Raw genomic sequence first — 27,168 nt, forward strand, 5'->3', positions numbered from 1 at the left:
GGATGGGGTAGGTGGTAGTGCTGGGGTGGATTGGGGGAGGTGTGGGTGTGGCAGGAAGGATAGGTGGTGTGGGTGGTCAGAGGGATTTTTTTGGGGGAGAATTTTTTTAAATGGGGTACAACCTCCTTGATAAAATCATTCAAAATTAGAATCTCTCCCATTGAAACATTATTTTACAGCGTTTTACCAGGATGCCCAGAGGCGGTCTGTTCAAACATTGCTGAATCGGTTCAGCACAAGGGACTAATATTGCAGCCCCTGCTCTCTGGTGTGTCTTTATGGTTTGACCCATTGAGACGGTTGCACGGGCTGTAACTCCTGATCAGAACACATCTACTGAAACCCATACCACAAGAAATCAACTCGAACGGTGTGGGTTTAGAGCAGCCCGCTCATTTACAACACCAGAACCAATTAGTAGGAGATGAAATGAATTCTATCCCGTTTCTTTCACAAGGCTTTTTTCTTGTTGTATGTGATGAACCAATGAACTCTTAACTTACCGAGCAACAATAGATCGACAATGATTGTAGAGATGAAAGACATTATATTTCTCATCATATTTAACATACATTAAGACACCGGGAACATTCGCCTCATTTGATGCCCTTTCCCGCTGCCCCTTCCAAGGAATAGTTTGAGAATGGCAGGGCACTCGGGAACTCTTGGTGAGAGTGAGCAATTCGTTCCAATTGAGAGTCTCTGTGAAGATGCATTTCCTGTCGAAGGTCAATGGGTAATTTTCGATATGAATATATTATTTTATTGGGAGCTGTAACTGATCGCTCCTGAAGGAGTTCTGCGTTGGCTGATGGAGATGGGTGGCAGATGGGTACTGAAGAGAGGAAAAACATTGAGAAGTGGCGCGGTGAAAGGTCCAACCAGTAGCTCTTTCAGCGAAACTCGAAATGTTATAAGAATTAACAAACGGAGCCCCTCTCTCTCCTTCCCCACCCTCCCCCAAAACCTCCTGGACTGCACCAACTTAAAAAAACCTTTGGCGCCAGATCACCATAGCTCATTGAGAAAAAAAGTGTCACCACCCAGGAGATTTTCATTCAAAAAAAATCCCTCCTGAGTAAACATCCTCTTGCATCCGGCGAGAGCTGGGCGCTGTTACAACGCTGTTGAACAAACCCACGTTATTATGGGACTGGCGTAAAGAGCTCTGCAAGTGGGGGGTGGTGAAAAGGGAGGAGCAGCCGGGGTGATGTTGTGTAGTAAACAAAAGGGAGTTGTGTGTGTGTGTGTGTGTGTTGGGGTGATGGTGGAGGGGGGTGGTGAAACTGACGCGATCTTCCACGTGAGGGGCCGGCCGTGTGTAACCACGTGGACCTCTCCCAGGCAAATATTTCACTCATTTTTTAAGGTCGATTTTATTTGGAGGCGGTGCCACCAGCAACGTCCTGTGACATTTTCAGTTTGACTCAACGGGGTTTGGGGGTAGCAGACAGACTTTCACAGCCCGCCATACCGTTTCATAACTCCCTGTTTCCGGCTAACACTTTTTCTTTGGCCGTTTTGTGTTTTTTTTTCTCCCTCTCTCTCCTCCCTTTGCAACAACCGTTTTACCATTTCAGTTGCTGCTGCTGGTGGGTTTTTTTTGTGTGTTGTTGGATATATCATTATTTCGAAGGTGCTGTTATAATTTTACACCCTCCCTTCTTCCCCCCCCCCCACCCCCCCCCAAAAAGAGAGAAGCCCTAAGAATGACAATGAACAAGCTGTACATCGGGAATCTGAGTGAAAGCGTGACTGTGCCAGAGTTAGAAACTATCTTCAACGACTGGAAGATTCCTTTTTCTGGGCAATTTCTACTCAAAGCGGGCTATGCCTTTGTAGATTGTCCAGATGAGAGCTGGGCAATGAAAGCGATCGATACCTTATCCGGTAAGCGATTTCAACCGATATCCAAAACGCAAGGGGAGAACTGAAGCCTTCTTGAGAACGCCGTTCACTCGGCGAGATTCTGATTTCCTACCCAGTTCCTAGCAATGGCCTACCTAGCTCCCACTCCTCCAGGCTAGCAAAGGGCTCTCTGCTCTGGAGAGAGTTGCATTGGTCCCTTTTTTAAATTTCTGACCAACACGTTAATGATGTGAGCCCCCCCTCCCTCCCCAAAAAGCGTGGGACCCTGATTCTATAGAAAGATAGACACATGATAGATATTTTATTATAAAGATTGGAAGGGGTGGGGGGTTGGGGTGGGGGGTGATGGCGCGCAATTCCTCCTGTACGTGAGGGGGGTGGGGGGTTATGTTTCTGTAAACCAGCAGGTTCTTGTTTTTTTTAGTCAATTACACTCAACACTCGCGGCGTTCGATCAAAAAAACGAAAGGAGAATCGGATTGCCATTCCGTCCTTTGGGAAGAAATCGCAGATTAGGAAACCCAGTTGGGTCAGATCTCTGGATCTGCTGTGGGATCTGGTTCCCACCTTCTCCTCCACCCCCTCCCTCCCTGCCTTCCTTCCTTTGGATCAGGGTGTCTCTTGGAGAGAATGGCTCGATGGCTGTTACTCCTTCCCCTTACTGATAGTAGGCCGTCATTTGTAAGCTCCGTAATAATACCACGTTAGCAGTTTTAATCCTGTATCTCGTCTCTTCAGCCCCCCCCCCCCCCCCCCTCCCACGGCCTCCCCTTCCTCAGGCGACCAGTCCGGGTAAGATTTACCCCCCTCCTTGCTCCGGCTGGCCCCCAACCCAAAACGGCAGCTCTAAGTGAATGCGGGTCGCACCCAGCTCTCTGAATGTTTCCTGAAATTGAACACTCAGCCTGTTATGGGGGCACACACTGAGCCGAGGTCGGCCATACTGATTGTGAAAATACTACAGGACTGCAAGCGTGCAAATGTCTAGAGCGAAAAACCCCATCCTAACCAGATAAAATACAGCTTTCAGGTCTGATATATAATGTGTTTCCATGTGCGTTGGATATACATATCAGCAGCTCCATCCTGAAGTTTCTCAGTAACTCAGTAAGGATATTAATCCTCAATTATGCATAAAAACAGATTTCAACCCTCACACACATAAGAAAAAAGACAATCCATCCTGTTAATAACAGTGGTTCATTTCACCCAGTGTGTTTGTAAAAGCAGAGATGAAGAAGGTGAAACAGCATTTTACTAAATTAAATACAAATCGAAATTGTTTACAGGTAAAGTGGAACTCCATGGGAGACACATAGAAGTGGAACACTCAGTACCCAAGAGGCAGAGGTATTAGCCATTTCAATACTTGTTTTGCATTGAATATTTATCTGGAGATATCCTAGAGAGTTGTAAGAAGTGAATTGGTCATTTGTTTCTGGTTTCTGTTTGCAAGTGTGTGAGATTTAAAAAAAAAAGACGTACAAAGTTGTGAAGCTCTTCAGTGGTTTTTTTTTTAAAAAGCTGTGATTATGCTGTGCTGCAGCATGGAATAGATTTGAAATTAGTTGTTTCCTCGATCTATATGATGTTATTACAATCTCGAATTGAGGCGAAGTAGTGTAGCAATTGTAGGCAGCAATCCCATGGCTGCAACTGCAATGTGTTTTTCGGGAGCTTTGAAGCGACGGATGGGAAAATAGGTTCAGTGTCGAGGAGATGGATCTAGCGATTTTTCTTTTAGCTTTAAAGAGCTCTTCCCGCTTTCTGCTCAGAAATTTAAAAGGTCGCGGTTTGAGACTGGGGTAAGCGTGGACGGTTAGCGATGCACCAACCTCCCCCCACCACCTTGTGTAAACCGCTCAAGTAGGATCACGTCTCAAACATAGAAGCCTTACTTTGGGTTCAAATCTCATTTGACTCCAAAGCCGATTCCGGGAACGCCTCGACCTACGGGAGAGAGCTGGCAAGAAACGAGTTGGAGGGGGGAGGGGTGCGATCAACCTTCCGAATTTCTTTTCCACCCTTTCCATGTTCGCTTTGAATCGCTAAGGGACGCGTTGTCTTGAAACTAAGGATTATTTGCATCAGGACTGCGAATACGTTGGCATTTTCATGTACCTATATTGCTCTGTGTCAATAGTGCAACGAGTTGTTGGATATGTTTTTCCAGGCATAACCTTTTTGAAAACGCGATGCACACTCCAATTAAGAAAGTTTGATTGAGTTCACATTCAGAAACCAAAGTTAAAACCTTGACCCAGAATCTAATATGATGGCTATTCAGTATGGAACCTTGGATGGGTTGCTAATATACCTGTTAAAGTATTTACTTGTTCTTGCTTTAAAGTATTTGGTGCATGTGTATTTTGGCTTAATCTGATAAACTGGATGGTGCTTGTGGTAAAATGTCTAAAAGTGCTGGTTCAGAAAATACCAGAAAACAAGTTAAGCACTGGATTAAGAACAATGACTTGATATCAATTCATATTATTATCTATTTAAAATGATATTGCAGAGAGAGGAAGTTATTGGTTCAGTTTAGCTGTAGCTATTGTCCTCCATGTTATCATTCTAACTAGATATTTGCTTTGCAACCCAACTGTAATGTTTAAAATAATCCAGGAAAGTTTGTAAACCAAACTATGCCCCCCTCTATATTTTCAAAAGTCTGAAGATGAAGTTTGAATCAGACAATTCGAAAGTTTTGAAAAGTAGTTAAAACATTCAGGAAAACAAAATTTAAAATCAGTTGTTACAGTTATAATCAATGGTTAAAAAAAACTGAACATAAAAAAATTAATTAATAAAATTTTCCCTTTTTCTGTTTTGATTAACCTGGTTTGGAAGGAATGATGAGTAAACACTACATGTGTAGATTGCAAACACAATTTGTTGTTTTTGCTGCTCAATTCAGTTAAAAGAAACATTCAGCAGTTACCATCCAATTCTATGGTGGCAGTGAACTGTCCATATTCCTTTCTGCTTTATTTAAAATATTCTCCTGTGTTTAAAGTTGCAAAATTTAAAGACTTTGCTTATGAAATAATAACAACTTCTTATCTTGAAAGAGATGTAATTCTTTTATTTTGTTTTAAAAAAGCACTTGAATTGTTTTTGTGGAAATTTTGCACAAAATTCTGAAGTTCCAAAATGCAACATTTGTGGTAATATCCGATGGAGTTTTAGTCCTTTTTAAAATTGTGAAAATAGCTACAAAATAGATCAATATGGAAACCTAAGTAAAAGTTCAAATGAAATGATGTTGTCATTCAATGGAGTATTGTGTGTGTATACATGGTTGGTTCAATGATCCTATTTTTACTGAAATGAGACATTGTTGAAATCTTGAAGGCAGATAAAATAAAATTTTGTAATACATTTAGTGAAATTAACTTTGTTGTGTTTGCTTTCAATCAGTCAATAGAAAAACTGACATCTTATTGTATTTCATGAGAATATTTTTTTTAAAAAAGTACAAATGTATTGCTTCAAGTGTGTTTTCAATTGTTACAAATGATCTCATATAACCCAATAAGAGTTCAGTAATAGAAGTATTGAAACTGGTCATTTTATACATATGAGCATGTTTAGCATTGATCAAACAAATAATTTTACAAAATTCTGTAATTACTTTTATATCTTTTTATACTGAGTGAATTATTTTTCCTCAGATGTGACTAGAAAGAAATATTTGTGTTGCATTGAATCTAGAGAGATTTTGTTCAGTAAATAAAATAAGTATTGGGTGTTTGTTTATCATTCTAATATCTTTTACTTTAAAATAAATAAACTGGACAAAAACATTAATGAAATATAGCACCCACTCAAAATTACTTTACACCCTCACATACATGAACAAAAACAACTTCATGTTTAACTGTATAAAACCTAATAAAAAATAATTGTCACAAACACTCGCAACTGTTGTAAAGATTAAAATGCTGGAAACTTGTGTTTAAAATCTGAATTTTTTGAAATTACTTTCAAAGCATTGACTTCAGAAAAGGGAAAACATAGGTTAGCATTTTGGATAAAGAATAATTCAGCTTTGATCAATCCATCCTCGCTGCCCCAGAAAATACAGAAACATGCAGAAACTCTGTCAGCATCTGAAAAGGGAAGAGACAGGTTAACATTGAGGGTGCTTGAAACATTAATTTGACTACAGCCCATTCAAATACAAACAGTGACTCTATCTCTCTTTACCATAATTTTTACAATTACAGAAAGGTAAACGTTAATTTCTTTAAATAAAATGAAAATAAGTTTAGAGAAATCATTTTCATAATCAAGTTTAGAACACCATTTTAAAAAATGAATTAGTTATTGAAATTTAGGGAAAATAGTTTAATTTTAAAATAAACTTTGAAAAGAATTCAACTCCATAGGCTACATTTTAAAATATTTTGCAATATCAAACAAAGACTTTTTAAGGTAACAATATAACTTTAAGCAATCTGGCACAATTTATCCTAAAGTCAATAAAGTAGAAATGGCAGATGTATTTTATTGTGCAATGTTTAATTAATATAATTTGTAGATCCTGAAATGACTGTCATTCCTATAACATATTATTATGGAGAAAGTTTTATTCCAGTTTTGAAATTCAGTATTAAAACAGGGAAAATATTACAGCAAAAGACAATTAAAGATCAAAGTAATCAATGCATTTGCTAGAGAAAAAAGATCTGTATAATTTGCAATGGAAATGGTTGATGTCTTCATTTGCAATTTTAAGTAGCTTAAGTTTTTTGAATGTTTGGCAAGTTCCCATGATTAACACAAATGGATGAAAATAGGTTGAAAAATTCCAAGTTGTTTAGGCTGTTGTAATGCTGCAGTTAGCAAGAGATTAAAAAATTTTAAAATCCAGCAAGCAATAATGCTTTCATGAATTTCCAGAAATGGTTTGATAAGAGCTCAATGATTTTATCCAGAATAGCTGAGATAAACAGATCAGGAACAAATTCCACTCCTGATTTATGCTGAGTTGGCTAGTCTCAGCCAGTCGAGTGAAGAGGGTGTGGTGGAGAGCTGCACAATTGGCCTTCGTATCCTTAAGAGGAAAGTTGACGAGGATTCTCATTTCTGCTTGATAACCAGTACCCCGTCCTGGAAGGATGAATGTCTGGCCACTGGGTTAAATCACAATTGGATTTAGATATGGTGTCCTCAATGGGTGATTACATTGCCAACACTTAGAGACAACGTTAAGTTACAAATTAAATAATTCCTTGAATGAGGGTCCTAATATCACCCAGCATCTACTGAACCTTAACCAAGCAAAGTAGGGAGAACACTACCAGCAAAATTCCTCCCTCCAAAATAACAAAAAAAAAGCAACTTCTGTTAGCTTCCACTTTTAAAACAAAGATTTATTTCGACATTTTACGGCAATTTGCAGTTTCAACGAAACTAAAATCTTATGCAGAATTTAGAAAATCTCTTGAGTTATGTGAAATTGTGCAACGTTGGTGCTGAGGCATTTTGTAGATTGCGTATAAACAACTCACGTAGTGGTAGTAGTTGTTTGTGGCTAAGAATCTCTTGCCAAGCTGTAGTAGTTCGTTGACTTTATGAATGGAAAGGATCCCCATTGGTGTTATAAACTGTGTGATTCAAACTTGCTTTTCTTTTGTTTAACAAGGTGGAGCGAATGACTTTATTGAATTTTCCTAAATTACAGAATAGGTGTTCTTTTTAAAAAAAATGAAGATCCATTTTTGAAAACAAATCCTTCTGCTAAGTTGCCACACAAAATGGTGGCAGAAGCCTTTTCTCATTTCTGCATAGGTCATTACTGAGCAAAGCATGACCTTTGACCCAGACTGGAAGCACATACCCTATACTGCTAAATGGATTCCAGAGCTGCGTTATTGAACCCCTCTCTCCCTTTCACTGAAAACCTGCAGAAAATTAATAATGTTACACATTTCTTAAATACTGAAATGCGTGTGTTGTGGGGGAGGGGGAAGAAGCTGTTTGAATCTGAAAAGGCCTTTGAAGTTTTCCTTTTTCCATGTGCACACTTGTGTGTGTCTTTCGCTTCCCCGCCCCCTCTCCCCTCATTGTAATTTGCAGTTTCCCTCCCGTTTGCACCCCTCACCCTTAGGCCTTTTAAGTTCAATAAGTAGAGCATTCCTAATCTATATGCTCATCACACAAGAGAAGGTCAAGAGGTGGTGTTAGGACTGTCATATAGTCTAATTGAGCCCAGTGGATCAGTCCGGTGGGGGTGGAGGAGGGAGGCAATAGAAAGGAAGACATTTGCTTTGGTTAAAATTCTTAGACCACATGTAATAAAGATTCAAGTTTTTATCTCCTAAAAAAAATGCTGCTAGTGGTGGAAATGTCCACTGTTCAAACAGAATAACCTTTGAGGGTTGCACACTGAATTGACATTTCGCGTTACAGTTGTACGTTAGTTTCTTCAGTGGGGAGTGGGGTTAAGCAGAGGAAGGAGAGAAACCAAGAACGATTTAATATCAACTCTGAAGGTGCATTACTAATTGGGAGGTCCAGTTAGGTTCCTGGTTGTGAGACCACATAGCTTGCACAAACCTTTAGTTATCCCAGTGCAGACCCTTGAATGCCTTGAGACAGTTTCTTAGTTTTGAATGCATTTCCAGTTTAATTTCTTCAAAAGTAATGGCAGAATTTCGTAGACCAATCACAACAATCGTGAGGCAGATCTGCCTCAGATTGTACAATTCAGAGGCTCTCTTGAAATAATTCAGAAAAGCTTGGTGCAAGAAAAGAAGGAAAATAAATAATTTGCACAGATCAGTGTGAAGTGAGTGGCAAGGATTGCTCCCCCTACAATACAGAAGATCCACATTGATGTTTACTGAGGTGGGGACAGGGGGATGCTGGACAGCCTTTCCTGACTTTGCTTTTTGCAAAATTTCAAACATATGCCTGCATTTTGTTTGTCATTGGTAATAGTTTTAAGAAATTGTTTTCAGTTGGGCCAGCATTCCCTTTAAGATTACCGGACAGTAGGAACGTTGATGAGATGAGGTAGGAGAGTGCTGGAGGCAGAGCAGGAGGATATAGAACTACCTTGAACTTCTTTAAGGCATTGATCAAAAATTGGAGTCTCTGTTTTTTCAAGTATTGCAATGAGTAGGAATTTGTTGGGTGATCACTGGTTTCAAGTACTGAATAAGTTCACATTAATTTTATTACATAGGTTTCAGGAAATTCTTACCAGTGTTTTGGGATTAGATTCCACAATTCCATACATTTTTCCATGAGACCCTGTAAGCTAGTTGCCTTTTTATTCTGTTAAAACCATTTATAACATTACTTCTAGAACCTTAACTCTTTTTTTTATAAAAAGCTTTTGATTTTAATTGATTACACAATTTCAACCAATATATTCTATGTTACAATCTATCAGCTTAAGGATCTGTGATAAACTTGTACCCCCCTTAACTCACTCTAGTGTTACACAGATAAAAATGTATTTCTCAATATAGCTGATTTTTGAAAGTATAAAGTTTTTTTTTGCACAGCTGAGCTTTTGTCACAGCTCCATGGGACAGTGTATTAAACCCCCTATTACCCATCAACATATTGTACCAAAATCCTGGAGATATTACTAAATCATAAACAAATTCAGGATAAAATTAGAAAGAAAGCTTTCATTTATATAGCAGTTGTCATGATCACTGAATATCTCAAAACAACTAATGAAGTACAGCCACTGTTGTAATACAGGATTCCAGTATACATTGTTAATAACTAAAATTGAAGCACATTGAAACCCTTTTAAGGAAAAAAAATGATCACACTGGAATTGTACATAACTAGCATTTTGGGTTAAGGGCTCAAATACTTTTTAACTTCTGGACATTAAAATATGTATTAACTTTTACTCAAGATTCCTGTGTGGAAAATAAATGAAATGTTCTGTGTTAGATTGGGAAAAGAGTTAGAAATAACAAGGACAATGAACCAGATCAACAAATTTGCTTTTTTTAACAACAGTGAAAACTTCAGTAAGCTGACATTGCAATGGATCCCATTCATAGTATAGAATGTATAGATAACTCCTGCTAATTATTTTTTACAACACCATATAGGTACCATAAGTAGCAGGGCTTCAAGTGTATATTTCTTTCTTTGCTATTACTTCTTAATTTGTTACACCACCTTAGCTCCATTCAGATGACCCAAGGCATATGAACACCATTTTAAAAATGCTGCAATATATTCATTGTAGTAACCCATAGATTCAAATTAGATTGAATCCATCCCATTGGTTATTAGGAAAAACTCCTCATTCCCTTGTTTAAAGGGGTGGTATGTGAATTTGGGGATTCGTATCACAGGTTTTCATTTGGGAAGATGTGTTGCAAACTATAAGCTGCCATTAAACAGCGGAGCTCTCAAGGCAGTCTGATTGTGGTTATTGTTCTCCTAAAGCTGGGACTCTGAGTATTTCTGGGAAAAAGTAAGCTTTCCCTTTCTTTTGATAAAAATAACCAAATTGGCACTACAAGCAGGACCTAGATGAAAAATAGTGTGATTCTATATTCTCATTTCTATTCAAACCATGTAGTGCCTTCTCTGGGATTGACTACTGCCAAGAGTGGGCCAAAAGAGAGGAAAATGCCCTCTTTCCTGAGCATTGAACATACAACATAGTGATTATAAAATTATTTTTGCTCTGTTAATAAGACAGGAGCAATTTTATGAAACTAATTTAATTGAGTAGTTAAGATGATGTCGTTCAACAGATAAGCAAAACTGTAACACTTTATCTGTAAAACATGAGGTTATTAATTACAATCATTTAAAATCAATTAGTTGTATAATAAAGACAATAGGACTATATGCACCTATACTTTATATAGCTACATTGTAATGCAGATAGTTTAATTTTTAAGATGTAATACGTTGTTAGTTTGATGGTGTGTTATTCTTTGCAGTTTTACCTTGTATTTGACATACCAATGCTGTAACATTGGTTCTAGGGTCATGTTGTAGCCATAAATATTTTATTTATAAACTAAGAGTTTTAAACATCTAAAATACAACTATTTCATATCTACCAATGTTGTCATCTACTAACTAATAATGTAGCAGTATTCTACTTCACAACATTTACACTTAATATCTAAAAGTATTGTAGTTTTGGTTTGTGAAGGTTTTGTAAATTTGTATAATAGTGTTGTAATTTTATACCAAATAAAATATATGTAATACTGTTAACATTTTCTTTGTTACCATACTGTACCAACAATATTGCAAAATTGTATCTAACAATGGCCCTATTTTGTACCTAATAGTATTGCCATATTGCATCTACTAATATTGCAATATTGCATATACTGCATCTACTATTGCTGTCCCGCTTTTTTAAAATCCACCAGTGTTTTTATATCCTACCTAATTGTACTGCTATACTTTATCTGTCAGTACTGATATTGGAATCTTGGTGTTTTCATACTTTTAATGTACAGCAGTAGTGTATTTTTGGATACAAATTGTGAAAGTTTTACATATCTTTGTTACATTGTCATTTGATGGGGTTTGCTATATTGATTGTTGAAATTTGTGCCCAACAAGTAACTACATTTTATCTACCAGTGCTATTAGGCTTTAGCTAACAATGTTGCTATATTGTATCGAAAAACATTACTGCATTTTATCTCTCTGAAGCAATTTAGGAGGGTTTAATATGTTAAGTGTATTATAATAATGTAGTAGTTGTTGCCATTTGTCTAAAAAAATTGTCATATTGTACAGCAGAGATAGTATATTTTATCCAACAATGTTACTGTATTGTATCTAAATGTTACAATTTTGCATTATTCAGTGTTGCAATTTTGTGTCTACCGCTGTTGCTATGTTGTGTTTAACAGGGCTGTTATATTGTATCTAGGCATGTTGCTAAATTATATTTACCAGAGTTTTACATTAATATTTTATAATTTTAAATACATCAATTTTACAATTTTATATCTAAAGTTGTGGTGGCTCTGTATTTTTGTTATTTTATTGATTAAATGAAATTTTCGGTATTGAATATTGAAATTATGCATCAATAGTATTAATATATTGTGTCCAAAAATGTTGCTACACCAGCTAACTATGTTGCTACATATTAACTAAAAGGTTACTATATTAGATCTAACAATGTTAGTACATTTAATCAATGAGTGTTGGTGTATTGCATCTAAATGCAATTCTGCATTATTCAATGCTGGAAATTTTGTACCCACTATTGTTGCTATGCTGTATCTAAGTGTTGCTATATTTCATCTAGCAGATTTTCTAAAATGCGTGTACAAGCTCTGTAATTTTATTCTTATTTGTTGCATAATTTTGAAAAAAATTGAGTTACAATTTTATGTCCAGAACATGATAGTTTTGTATTTTGTTGGTTTGATGAGATTTGCTTTTTGGAATGTTGCATTTTTAAAAATCTAGCAATATTAGTATGTCATGTTTAATGGTGTTGCTTAATTTTATATATTAATGGCAATACATTTTAGTTGACAATGCTATTGTATTGTCTCCAGATGATACAATTTTGCAATGGCCAGTATTGCAAATTTTAACCTACTGTTGCTATTTATCATGTCAAATGGTGTTGCTATATTACATCTACCAATGTTACTCTCATATCTTGTAGTGTTCCTTTATTGTGTTTAAGTTTGTTGCTGTTGCTTTAGGTATGATGTAGAGTGCCTACATTATATCTAAAGGTATTGCTACAAAGTACCTAGAAGTGCTACTATTTTATTCCTAATAGTGTTCTCATACTGTCTCTAATTTTGCAAGAATATGGACCATAGCTTGTTGCAGTAGAACACATAAGTGTGACTTGTTAATTGACTTACCTTTGCATTTTTGTATTGAAAGTTTTGCATGGCAGTTGCTGAAATTATGAGCTAATGATATTGTAGTGAATGACACTGAGGCTCATGTGGCCCTCATTATTCCTAGATTTGATTATTCCACTATACTCCAGGCTGGTCTCCTAGATTCTGCTCTCCATGTCATCCAAAACTCTGATTTCCACATTTAAACAAATCCTATTCCCCTATTCCTCTTGTGCTTTGTGACCTGTATGGCTCAGAGACAAGCAAAGTCTTAATTTGAAATTATACCATGTGGCCTGAAATGAAAATGTAAACTAAAATTAATAAATTCAATATTAAATGAGGCAGACAAAGAGAGGATAATCCCTAACCCTTATAACAACTGAAAAGGGCTATCACTACTAACTTGCAGTAGCTACCTTTCAGTGCTGGAGAGGTTGACTGAAAGTAATCAATACTTAGAATACCTTTATGATGTCAAATATATGTTAGTGGTTAAGCAGATAGTTGCTGCTTTCTTGAAAGTAATGACAAAGCTATGCTACTTGAGTAGGAACCTCTAATTATTTTGTAATTGCAAACTATTGTTAAGTTTTGTATGTAAAATAATAGCAAGTTGTGGATGACTCTTGTTATTCTGAGGAATTCAGCCCCATTATATCTAACAGTATTTTTCAGTTGTCTCCTACTCCTTTGTCTATCATTTCCACATTTAGTGACATCCTCCAAAGGCACCACTGCTGTTAAATTATTAGGCTGTTTCTCTGGCATCCAATACTTGATGGACAGAAATTTCCTCCAGTTACATATTGGAACAGTGAAGCCATTGTTTTTGGTCTTGATCTAAAATCTATTCCATAGCTACCAGCTCCATCTCATTTCTGGGTAATAGTCTGAGATTAGGTTAGCACAGCCTGGATGTCACATTTATTCTGAGATGATCTCCTAATCTCCTACTGGTATCACCACTCATGTTGCCTATTTCCACCTACATAACATTCTACACTGTTCTCTCTTAGCTTATCAGTTGTTGAATCCCTCATTCTTGCCATCATTATTCCTAGATTTGATTATTCCACTGTACTCCTGGCTGGTCTCCTAGATTCTGCTCTCTGTGTCATCCAAACTGTTTTCCACATTTAAACAAATTGATTCCCCTATTCCTCCTGTGCTTTGTGACCTGTATGGCTCAGAGACAAGCAAAGTCTTAATTTGAAAATCCCTTCCCCCACTATATCTGTCACCTCCCTTTGTCTTACAACCATCCCTATCTCTGTATCACTTCCAATTCCACATTTCTTAAAGGTAACTAGTTCCACTAATTCTAGGCTGGTGTATAGTCCCAATTTTAATTGCTACACAACTGGTGTTAGTATCTTCAGTTTTGTGGGTGTCAAACTGTTGAATAACCTCCCAAAACCTCTCTAATTTGCTTTCCTTCTTAAGACATTCCTTAAATCCTTCCTCTTTGACTGAGCTTTTGGTAATTTGATCTAATCTGTCTTTATGTGACTCAGTGTCATATTTTATTTTGCAGTGCTCTTGCAAAGTGCTTGCGATATTTCGTTACAAAAGGTGTTTGTACCTAATCCTTTGCTTTCCCTTAAATAGAGTTGCTAAATGGTATCTAGATCTGTTGCCTTGTGTTATCTGATATATGTTACAGAATTGTATTTAAAACCGTTGTTCTGTGGTATTGTCATCCTCTTGTACAGGTTGTATCTCCCTAATCTGTAATCGCTGGCCTGGTAAACTGTTATGTTCTGCTGGCATGCACTCATCAGGACTTTCAATTTCCAGAAAAACTCATAGTTCTTCTGTTTTTCTGGAATTGTACTGATGACTGAAAGCATCATCTAAATTTGCTAAACCAACTGCATTGCATCTAATTTTATGTTGCACCATTCTATTTAAATGTATTGTAAAAAAAACTCCTGTCCTGGCTGCAACATGTGATTTCCCATGGCCTGGCAAAGACCCAGTGCTAAGGCAGTCAGATTGTAGAGGTACATCCTATAGTTTACCTTGTGAAGTTGTATGGAAGAATAAGCTGTGAGGAGGACATAAACAAGCCACAGACGGTTGTATGTGGGTTAAGAGGGTGAAAGAGAATATGGTCGATGTAATATAATGTGAAAAAGTGTACCTTAGTTTAATAGGGAGCGTAGAAAAGTAGGATCTTTTTCAATGATGAGAGACTGGGAATTGGTGAACGTTTCATAGAAATCTGGATGTCCTTGTAAGTGAATTGTAGAAATGTAATATGCATTTACAGCAGGCAATTAGGAAAGCAAATGATATATTAGGCTTATGTACAAAGGAGTTGAAATATTAGGGTAAAGAATGTCTTACTGCAGTTTGATAGGGCACTTGTTGAAACCATGTCTGGAGCACTGTGTGCAGTTTTGGTGGCTTCCTGCAAGAAATATATAATTCTGAAGAGGCCTGACGGGGTGGACACTGGGAAGAAGTTTACTCTGCTGGGATAAGAGGTTGCTGATGAGATCATGAGAAATTTCTTCACTAATTTTTATCTAATACTGTTGGGTATATTGGCCTTGATTTCCTAACTAGTAACCAGTTCGTGCTGATAATTATCTGTTGGTAAATCTGGCTCATTAGGTTTAGTAGTCTTCCTGTTTTATTTTGTGAATTGGACTGCAAAGAGAAGCTTGTGGATGATGGTGATTTCCCAGTATATCCACATGGCGTCAAGAGCATTACATCAGTAATATGATCATCAGAAGCTGATAATCTATATCCCAGGGTCCAAAACGGAGTGTTAGTTGCTATCTTCCTAAATTCGGTAATAGTTCTGAGAGACTTGAGAAGGCAAATGTAACCCTACCATTTAGAAAAGGAAGAAGGGAGAAACTGAATTGCATGTCAAGAATTACATATCGGTTAGCCTGACATTAATAGGAGGGAAAATGCTGGAATCTGTTGGAAAGCATGTGATAACAGAATATTTAGAAAATACCAGCAGGCTTACACAAGGTCAAGATGGATTTATGAAAGGGAAATCATGTTTGAGTAATCTACTGGAGTTTTTTGAGGATGTAACTAGGAGAATGGATAATAGGGAATTTGTAGTATGGTGGTCCATCTTGATTTTCAGGAAATCTTTTTATAAAATCCCATATAAGAGGTTATTGAGCAAAATTAAAAAGAACACATGGGATTGGTGGATATATACTGGAATGGAGTGAGAATTGGTTTGTACTTAGGAAAATCCACCTTGGATTGGAAGGTGGTGACAAGTGGATATTAAAAGATCAGTGAGAGAAAGTGAGGGCTGCAGATTAGATTAGATTAGATTAGATTACAGTGTGGAAACAGGCCCTTCGGCCCAACAAGTCCACACCGACCCGCCGAAGCGAAACCCACCCATACCCCTACATTTACCCCTTACCTAACACTACGGGCAATTTAGTATGGCCAATTCACCTGACCCTGCACATCTTTGTGATGTGGGAGGAAACCGGAGCACCCGGAGGAAACCCACGCAGACACGGGGAGAACGTGCAAACTCCACACAGTCAGTCGCCTGAGGCGGGAATTGAACCTGGGTCTCTGGCGCTGTGAGGCAGCAGTGCTAACCACTGTGCCACCGTGCCGCCCACAAGCCCTTCTTCAGGAAGGGCTTATGCCCGAAACGTCGATTCTCCTGCTCCTTGGATGCTGCCTGACCTGCTGCGCTTTTCCAGCAACACATTTTCAGCACTAAAAGATCAGTGCTTGGCCTTAGCTATTCACAATATATATCAGTTACTTGGATAAGGAATCAAATGTAGTATTTCCAAATTTGATTACATAAACCTAATTGGGATTGTGAGTGGTAAACTAGCTTCAAGGTGATTTAGACAGTTTGAGTGAATGCGGCAAAGCTTCACCAGATAGATTCCTGAGATGTTAGGTTTGTTGTCCAAGGAGTGATTGGATCAATCGGAGTTTAGAAGAATGAAAGGGGAATCACATATAAAATGAATGACAGGTTTGGACAGTCTGGATACAAGGATAATGTTCCCACCTGGCTGGGAAACAAGAGGTCACAGTTTCAGGATATGTGGTAAACAGTTTTAGACTAAGATGAAGAGAAATGTCTTCACTCAGAGGGTGGTGAACCAGTGAAATTCTCATTCCTGAAGAAGGGCTTATGCCTGAAACATCGATTCTCCTGCTCCTCGGTTGCTGCCTGGCCTGCTGTGTTTTTCCAGCACCACACTTTTCAACTCAGTTTGAGTGAATGAGCAAATACATGGCAGATGAAGTGTTTCATGGGTAAACGTGAAGTTCCCCACTTCAGTAGGATAAACAAAATGGCAGAGTATTGTTAAAATGGTGTTAGGTTGAAAATTGTTAATGTGCAAGGGAGCCTAGGCGTCCTTGTACACTGGTCACTGAAAGCAAGCTTGAGGATGCAACAAGCAGTTAGAAGGCAAATGATACAGGAGTAAGGAAGTCTTTCTGCAGCTGCATCGGGCCTTGGTGAGGCTACACCTGAAATTGTCTGTAGTTCTGGTCTCATTACTTCAGAAAATATGTACTTACCATAACGAGAATGTGGCAAAGCTTCACCAAATAGATTCCTGAGATGTTAGGTTTGTTGTCCAAGGAGTGATTGGATCAATCGGAGTTTAGAAGAATGAAAGGGGAATCACATATAAAAGGAATGACAGGTTTGGACAGTCTGGATACAAGGATAATGTTCCCCCCTGGCTGGGAAACAAGGGGTCACAGTTTCAGGATATGTGGTAAACAGTTTTAGACTAAGATGAAGAGAAATGTCTCCACTCAGAGGGTGGTGAACCAGTGAAATTCTCTAGTATAGAAGTCTCTGGAGGTTATGTTCCTGAATATATGTTGAAGAGAAATTGTTAGATTTCTGGAGGCTGAAGGTATCAAGGGCAAGGACAGAGAATGGGAGTATAGCAGTAACATGGAGGATCAACCATGGTCATGTATTTTTCTTTATTCATTCATGAGATGTGGGCATTGCTGGCTAGCCCAGCATTTATTGTCCATCCTTAATTGCCCAGAGGGCAGTTAAATGTCAGCACATTGCTGTGGATCTGGAGTCACATGTCGGCCAGACAAGGTAAGGATGTTAGTTCCCTTCCCTAAAGGACATTAGTGAACCAGAAGGCTTCTTCTTGACAATCAGCAATGGTTTTATAGATATTGTTTGACTTTTAATTCCAGATATTTAAACTTAAATTCCATCATCTGCTGTGGCAGGATTTAACCTGGGTCCCCAGAACATTACCTGGGTTTCTGGATTTACAGTCCAGCAATAATCCCACCAGGCCATCACCTCCCAAAATTTACAGATTTTGTGTTGGACTGGGGTGTACAAAGTTAAAAATCACACAACACTAGGTTCTCATCCAAAGAAGCAGCACTCCGAAAGCTAGTGCTTCCAAATAAACCTGTTGGACTATAACCTGGTTCTGTGTGATTTTTAGCTTTGTATACCCCATAAAGGAAGAGCATGCTACGATGAGTTCAGTCAATAAGGTTTATTGTGTTGCACTGTTCCGCTGTATTGTATCTAGTATTTAAAACAGAAAATGATTAAAACAAAGTGCAATAAGTTAGTCATTTACCTGTTCTGATTAGGTAAACTTTGAATTGGTGGAGATGACAGGAAATGATTCAAAGAACAGACATCAGCACTTTTGTTTTTATGTGCTGACTTGAGGACCTGCTGCATGTTTCCAACTTTTCAGTCTGTCTTCAGATTTTCATCATTCAGTTATTTATTTTAATAAGATATAGATTGCTGTGTACACAACAGTGTAGGTATATTGTTTATTCTGCTGTACTTTAATGTATTTTAATAGTTTATGATTTAACAATTGCATTTTCGTTTTCCTACCAGTGTTATGTTTATATTTCACTGTTTTTGTATCTAAAGTGTTGTTCATAAGTTATCTGGAAGTCTGTCCGGTTTTGGTACACCTATTTAGTATTAAGCAATGTTGTTTTACAGAACTGTTACGCTACAGCTAGCAGAACAGATAGGTTGTTTCTAAATATTGACACTGTATCTAACCATGTTGCTGTAGGTCAACCTGGTAGAATTTATAATACACTTGGAGCAAGTAGGTGAGACTTAAAGCTGGGCCTCCTTTTTACAGAGACAGGGACATTGCCAGTGCATCACAAGGCGGCATCTAGTGATTGAAATGTTGCATCTATTATTTTTTCCAAGTCTATTTTATAATGCTGCATCTAGATTGTTCCTATATTGTTCTCAAAGTGTTGTTGTTGTACTTAGTAGGATTTATATATTAGGGCAAGTTTCATAAATTAAGATTCATGATTTGGGTGTCTGGCCATACAAGCCTATAACAGGCATAGCTGAGGAGATTTTATTTTCATTAATTAAAGCTTTTAAAAGTGTTCTTTAAGTTGCATGTTATTGCATCAAGTAGAGCATTATATCTAGCTTTATTGTTATATTGTGTCTAATAATGATTTTATGTTATATATAGCAGTGTTGTTTTTCCAAACTCTCTGTATCTAGCAGTGTAATTTCAGGTATCTGTAAAACATAGTCAAATTATATTCAGCATTATTAATAGGTTGGGGTAAATTTCTATTAATTAAGAACAATGATATAGGGACTTGGAATATCATTAAATTGGGCATACAGTTCAGAATTTCACATTAGTCCAATGTTGAACAATATTCTTCTATCTAACAATGTTTTGCTGTACCCAGAAATTGAATTTTATCTAATATTATGATATCCATGTAGCAAGTGTTAAATTGTATGTAACAGTTGATAGGTTAGGGTAAATATCATTAATTAAGAATCATGATGTAGGGATTTGGCTCTTGGCTATGAAATTAGGCACAGAGTGTAAGATTTTATGTTCATCTGTTTCATGTTTTATTGCATCAGTAATACTGCATTATATTTTTAAAAATTGAAAGAACTGTGGATGCTGTTTATATCAGAAACAAAAAGATAAATTGCTGGAAAAGCTCAGCAGGTCTGGCAGCATCTATGAAGAGAAATCAGAGTTAACATTAAGTCTGGTTTCTCTTCACAAATGCTGCCAGAACTGCTGGGCTTTTCCAGCAATTTCTGCTTTGCAGCTAACAATTGTATCTAACAATGTTGCAGTGTTGCATCTATCACTTTAAATACGTTGTTTGAAATTCTAGCAGTGTTGCTGTATTGTATCAAGAAGTGTAGCTATTTTCCTTTTAATAGTGTTGTCTCATTGGTATCAATTTTGCTTTATTTCAGTGTTCATGTGCTTTGTTGTATCTACAAAGTTTGATTAACCATAAAAATATATTACTAAGTCTCTTACTATCGAACTGATTTATATTGACACTGAGTTAAGTAACTCCTCAATTTAGAAAATATCCATTCTTGATTTACAATCCCTCCATGTCCTCATCTGTGCCTATCTTTGTAAGCTTTTCCAGCTTCACCACCCCATGAGATATCTGTACCCTTTTATTTTTGGCCACTTGAGCAGCCCTGATTTGTTTACTTCACTGTTCATGGTCATTTCTTTAGCTGCTTGAGCCCTCACCTTTGGAATTCCACTCCCCCAATTTCCCCAGCCCCCAAACTTCTCCCCATCTTTGCTGAACTTCTTTAATGTGCTTTTTGAAACCACCTATTTTTGCCAAACTTGCAGTCATCTTCCCATAATATCTCCTTATGTGGTTTGGTGTCAAACTTTGCTTGAAAGCACTCTTCTGAAGCATTGTGGGATCTTTTATAATGTAAGAGGCAGCATATAAATACCAATATTTCAGATTTCCAACATCCACAGTGTCTTGCTTCTGTATAAGTAAATACAAATTGATATGGGTATGAGAAATTGACCAATATAAGTGCACATCACAAACTTGGGCATGGATTTGGTTAACAAGTTGGCAACGTGGGTAAATTTTGTAATAGTGTTACTATATTGCTGTTTTCCTGTATGACATCCAGCATTGTTTCCATTTCTATACAGCAACACTGTTAGATGCAAAATAGCCAGTCTGTTTGAATATAGCAAACTATTAGAAGATAGTTCAATTGAAATAAAGCAATATGTTGAGATATAATTTAGTAACACTGATAAATACAATAGTGCATCATTATTAAATATAACATGACATCTGAAACAATACATCTCCAAAGTACTGCACACAAATAGGTCATTTAGCCCAACAGGTTCACACCTGTGTTCATGTTCCACAAGAACACGAGGCTACTTTTCTTCATCTAATCCCATCAATATGCTTTTTTTCTGGATTTGTTACTGAATATATTCATATTTCTTGACCCTCGTTCTGGTCTCACCAACAAGTGGAAGCATGTTTTCTATGTTTACCCTATTAAAACAATAATCTTAAAAACCCCTATAAGGACATGATTCCATTTTCTTTTCCTGAGCGCCAGGCTATTCAATTTTGCCTGATGGTATGACTTACAGTTCATTCCAGTAAATCATTTTTGAATCTCCACCAATTCCTCCTTATCTTTTATTTTATAATATGGAGACTGGGATTGTTGTCATAGTTCAAATAGTGTCAACAATAGTTCCTTGCAAGCTCAAAAGTACATTTCTGATTTTTAATTCTGATCCTTTAGATTTGAGCTCCACTGCTTTGGTTGTTTGCTTTTTATAACCATAATAATTTGAATCCACACCTTTTTATGAGTTGTCTCTCAATACCTCCAGATTCTAGTATTCTTCTGTACCTTCTGTTTAAAATGTTCTGTCTCATGCATTTAACTATGTTAAAGTTAAATTGCCAGTTATGCCTCCATTTTGTATACTTATCAATGTCTTCCAGTAGTTTATTCTCCTGTATAAGCACATTGACAAATTTTGCAATTGTATTTCTGATTCTGGAGTGCAAATGACTTGTGTAAAATGGTGAACAGTGTCTCAGCAGGACATCATTTCCTATTGTTTGCCAATCTTTCTTTTTACCCTTAACTTTGCTTTTTGCCCTTAATCTCTGTTTTCCATTTTCTAGCCAGTTCAAAATCCATTCTGTTACTTGTCCCCTGACTCTATATTGCCTTCAATCATTAATCAACTATGCAGTTCCATGGCTGAAGGCTTTGAGAAAATGCAAATGGACAGAGTTTATTGCAATACCACTATCTATTCTTTCTGTTTCCTCAGCATATAATTTATAAGTTTGGGTCATAGAGTCATAGAGATGTACAGCACGGAAACAGACCCTTCAGTCCAACCCGTCCATGCCGACCAGATATCCCAACCCAATCTAGTCCCACCTGCCAGCACCCGGCCCATATCCCTCCAAACCTTTCCTATTCATATACCTATCCAAATGCCCCTTAAATGTTGCAATTGTACCAACCTCCACCACATCCTCTGGCAGTTCATTCCATACATGTACCACCCGCTGCATGAAAAAGTTGCCCCTTAGGTCTCTTTTATATCTTTCCCCTCTCACCCTAAACCTATGCCCTCTAGTTGTGGACTCCCCGACCCCATGGAAAAGACTTTGCCTGTTTATCCTATTCATGCCCCTCATAATTTTGTAAACCTCTATAAGGTCACCCCTCAGCCTCCGATGCTCCAGGGAAAACAGCCCCAGCCTGTTCAGCCTCTCTCTATAGCTCAGATCCTCCAACCCTGGCAACATCCTTGTAAATCTTTTCTGAACTCTTTCAAGTTTCACAACATCTTTCCAATAGGAAGGAGGCCAGAATTGCATGCAATATTCCAACATGCCCTCCCAACTTCTGTACTCAATACTCTGACCAATAAAGGAAAGCATGCCAAACGCCTTCTTCACTATCCTATCTATCTGTGACTCCACTTTCAAGGAGCTATGAACCTGCACTCCAAGGTCTCTTTGTTCAGCAACACTCCCTGGGACATTACCATTAAGTGTATAAGTCCTGCTAAGATTTGCTTTCCCAAAATTGAGCACCTCGCATTTATCTGAATTAAACTCCATCTGTCACTTCTCAGCCCATTGGCCCATCTGGTCAAGATCCTGTTGTAATCTGAGGTAAACCTCTTCACTGTCCACTACACCTCCAATTTTGGTATCATCTGCAAACTTACTAACAGTTCCTCTTATGTTCGCATCCAAATCATTTATGTAAATGACAAAAAGTAGAGGGCCCAGCATCGATTCTTGTGGCACTCCAATGGTCACAGGCCTCCAGTCTGAAAAACAACCCTCCACCACCACCCTCTGTCTTCTGCCTTTGAGCCAGTTATGTATCCAAATGGCTAGTTCTCCCTGTATTCCATGAGATCTAACCTTGCTAATCAGTCTCCCATGGGGAACCTTGTCGAACGCCTTACTGAAGTCCATATAGATCACATCTACTGCTCTGCCCTCTTTGTTACTTCATCAAAAAACTCAATCAAGTTTGTGAGGCATGATTTCCCAAGGACAAAGTTGAAACTTTATTGCTGGAACAGCACAGCAGGTCAGGCAGCATCCAGGGAACAGGAGATTCGACGTTTTGGGCACAGGCCCTTCTTCAGGAAGGGCCTGTGCCCGAAACGTCGAATCTCCTGTTCCCTGGATGCTGCCTGACCTGCTGTGCTGTTCCAGCAATAAAGTTTCAACTTTGATCTCCAGCATCTGCAGACCTCACTTTCTCCTTCCCAAGGACAAAGCCATGTTGACTATCCCTAATCAGTCCTTGCCTTTCCAAATACATGTACATCCTGTCCTGCAGGATTCCCTCCAACAACTTGCCCACCACCGAGGTCAGGCTCACCGGTCTATAGTTCCCTGGCTTGTCTTTACCTCCCTTCTTAAACAGTGGCACCATGTTTGTCAACCTCCAGTCTTCTGGCACCTCACCTGTGACTATCGATAATAAAAATATCTCAGCAAGAGGCCCAGCAATCACTTCTCTAGCTTCCCACAGAGTTCTAGGGTACACCAGATCAGGTCCTGGGACTTATCCACCTTTAACCATTTCAAGACATCCAGCACTTCCTCCTCTGTAATCTGGACATTTTGCAAGATGTCACCATCTACTTCCCTACAGTCTATATCTTCCATATCCTTTTCCACAGTAAATACCGATGCAAAATATTCATTTAGTATCTTCCCCATTCTCTGTGGCTCCACACAAAGGCCGTCTTGCTGATCTTTGAGGGGCTCTATTCTCTCCCTAGTTACCCTTTTGTCCTTAATATATTTGTAAAACCTCTTTGGATTCTCCTTAATTCTATTTGCCAAAGCTATCTCATGTCCCCGTTTTGCCCTCCTGATTTCCCTCTTAAGTATACTCTTACTTTCTTTATACTCTTCTAAGGATTCACTCGATCTATCCTGCCTGTACCTGACATATGCTTCCTTCTTTTTCTTAACCAAACCCTCAATTTCTTTAGTCATCCGGCATTCTGTATAGTTACCAGCCTTCCCTTTCACCCTGACAGGAATATACTTTCTCTGGATTCTTGTTATCTCATTTCTGAAGGCTTCCCATTTTCCAGCCGTCCCTTTACCTGCGAACATCTGCTTCCAATCAGCTTTTGAAAGTTCTTGCCTAATACCGTCAAAATTGGCCTTTCTCCAATTTAGAACTTCAACTTTTAGATCTGGTCTATCCTTTTCCTACCACTGATGTTAATTATATTGTTCCCTGCACTTGTTCTTCACTTATTATGTATAGGAATCACATGCCCACCAACTTTCTGTCATTATTTGCTTCACAAATGTATTTTACATGTGTAATATTATTCTTACTATTGCTTCTATAATGATGGTTAATGTGCATGGAAAAAAATGGTGAAGTTTTATCCTCTAACTTTTATTAATGTGTCTATTATCTCATTTTTAATCATAATACGTTTTTATCTTTTCCTTTCATTGTTGTAGAATATTATTTCTGTTTATATCTATTCATAATTTAATGTTCATCATCTTGCTTTGCCTTTGCTGATGTTTTCATTGATTTCTTTACATATTCCCTTATGCTACCCAGTCCTTTGTTGTCTCAGTACTTACTACATTCAGCCTATTTAGTTTAAACTTCTTTATTCATCCTAATTACTTTGTTTCTGCTTGTTGATTGATATATTTCTTCTTAATTTTATTTTAAATATCCCTCATCGCTGTTCTCTTTTTCCCAATTGTATATGAATTTTTCCAGTTTGTTTTTACTGGCTCCATTCTTATCTGGTTAAATTAAGTTTTCCATAGTACTGCTTTGGTCTTTGACTCGCTTAGTACTTTCTTGTAAAACTTATTACACTGTTACTTCAGTTGCCTACATGTTTCCTCTTAACCATTCTGGTCCATTTCCAACTACTAGGTCATCTTATTGAACTCCTTACACTGGCTAAGAAACTGGGCAATGCACACATTGCAATAATTCAATTTCCTGGATTCTTATTGCTCCCTCTTATCAGTTTATTTCGATGTTGTTAAAATCTCCTTCATTTTCTATAATATTTATTCATTTCATGTATTCATTTACATAGGTCTTCCTCCACTACCATTATTGGGTAGTCTGTCACATCCCCCCTATGATGATTGATCTCTTGTCATTTCAATCCGCATGGATTTTGCTTCTCTGTTAGATATGTCCTTTTTTCTCTACTACTGTTTATGCTATTTCTAATCAGAACAGCTACCCATCCCTATTTCATTCCCGGTTCTTTCTGATGATGTATAATCTACAATATTTAGTTGCTAGGCTTGTATTTATGTCATGATGTTTTGGTTATTCTGATTACAATAATTCTAATTGGTGCCTTCAGTCCCTGTTTTGGTTTGGGTGCTATATACATGGTTGTACAGGAAGTTTAAGTGATTTTAACAGTTGTTTCTTTTCTGTTTCTTTAACAGTCCTTTTATACTTCTGTTCTACACCTGTATTTGTAACCAATTGTTTACATTGTCTGTGTTCCTAGCCTTGTTCTGAACTTTACTCTCAATGCTTATTAATTTTATAATTTCTATTTAGCAATATCCCTACGTCGTATCCCTAAGCACTGCAATCTTTGTTGTATCAGGGAACATTGCTATTTTGTATCATGATGCACAACGATCATGTATCATAAGGATTTGCTACATTGAAATAAGCAGCATTGTTACATTTTGTCTGAAAATGTATCCACATTCTATCTAATAGTAGCATGATTTTGATCAAAGCAATGTTGATTTACAATGTCATCCAGTTTTTATATATTATGTTGTAACTAGCAGTACAGATATATTAGAACAATTTTTTGAATTAAAAAATATTGCTCTAATGTTTTGGCCGTTGTTAAACCATATCAAAATTTGGTGGGTGATTTCAGGATTTAATCTTCATTTATTTAAAGTTATAACTTATCTTAAAATGTGTTTTATTGCATTTTTAGAGCTCTACTGTATCTAGCAGTATTGGTATATTATTTCTAACTATGTTTCAATATTGTATCAAAAAGTTGTTTGACTCTGTGTTTCTAAATTGTATCTAATAGTGTTGCTATGTTGTATCTAACAATCTCAGTCTATAGTATCTCATGGTACTTTATATCTATAGCAATGTTGTTATGTTGTATCCAGTAGGATTCATATCATATTTGGGAAATTTTAATAATGTAAGAACTTAGATTTGTGGACTTAGATTCATATGACGAGTTTAGGATATTATTTTCAATCATTTCAGATTTAAGGTTCTTTCTATCGAACAGTATTTATTAGTGTTGTTCATATATTAATACTATAGCTTTATTCCATCTAAGAATGTTACAAAATTATCAATACATTTCTATCTTTCTTTATGGTGCTCTTTAAAATCTACCTCTTTCACAACGCTTCTAGACACTGTAATATCTGCTTAGATGTCTCTCTGTCAAATTTTACTTGATAATTGTTTGTAAAGTACATTGTGATATTTTTCAATAGTAGGGATGCTGCAAAAATGTAGAATGCTAATTTGTTAAATCTTGGAATGTTGCTTTATTGGATGTAATGGTGTTGCTTTATTGTATCTATCAGTGTTGTACATTGTATGTAATGATGCTTCTATATTGTATCCAGGAATGTGGCTGTATTGTGTCCAAATTATTGCTATATTCTATCTAGGAGAGTGACTTAGAAACAATAGCAAGCATATTAATCTTTTCATTTGTTCTGTGCCATTCAACAAAATCTGCAACCTAACTCCATATCCCATATTTGTCCCCTATTTCTTGATATCTTAGGCTGACAAGAATCAATAAATGGTAGACAGGCAGGAGGCTGGAAGAACACAGCAATGTAGGCAGCATCAGGAGGTGGAGAAGTCAGCGTTTCAGTTGTAACCCTTCTTCAGGACAGCTGAAGTATATGACTTCTACCCCTTACATTCTAGTCTCTAGATAGGAACTGTAGGAATTCCACTGCCTTTTATAAATTATTCTCTGTACCCCATTCTCGACACTTGAATGATCAATGTACTTGGATCCCAAGCCTCTTTGAAGCTCCAAAAATTGGCTCTGTTTCACAATTTTTT

At 37.3% G+C, this 27,168-nt stretch overlaps 1 protein-coding gene across 1 annotated transcript in view; it reads left to right on the plus strand.

The window, feature by feature from the left end:
* Positions 1 to 1,426: 1,426 nt before the first annotated feature.
* The window catches only part of igf2bp1 (insulin-like growth factor 2 mRNA binding protein 1), a 175,663-nt gene continuing 149,921 nt past the window's right edge, over positions 1,427 to 27,168 (plus strand). The window contains exons 1-2 of the mRNA XM_087977738.1: positions 1,427 to 1,890; positions 3,159 to 3,219. Coding sequence (XP_087833864.1) covers positions 1,710 to 1,890; positions 3,159 to 3,219 — 242 coding nt within the window. The 5' untranslated portion in view covers positions 1,427 to 1,709. The remainder of the gene's footprint in view (positions 1,891 to 3,158; positions 3,220 to 27,168) is intronic.

Source organism: Chiloscyllium plagiosum, unplaced genomic scaffold (genome assembly GCF_037043375.1).
Source record: "Chiloscyllium plagiosum isolate Xiang-an unplaced genomic scaffold, Cpla_swu_hap1 HiC_scaffold_32, whole genome shotgun sequence".
NCBI classification, from domain to species: domain Eukaryota; kingdom Metazoa; phylum Chordata; class Chondrichthyes; order Orectolobiformes; family Hemiscylliidae; genus Chiloscyllium; species Chiloscyllium plagiosum.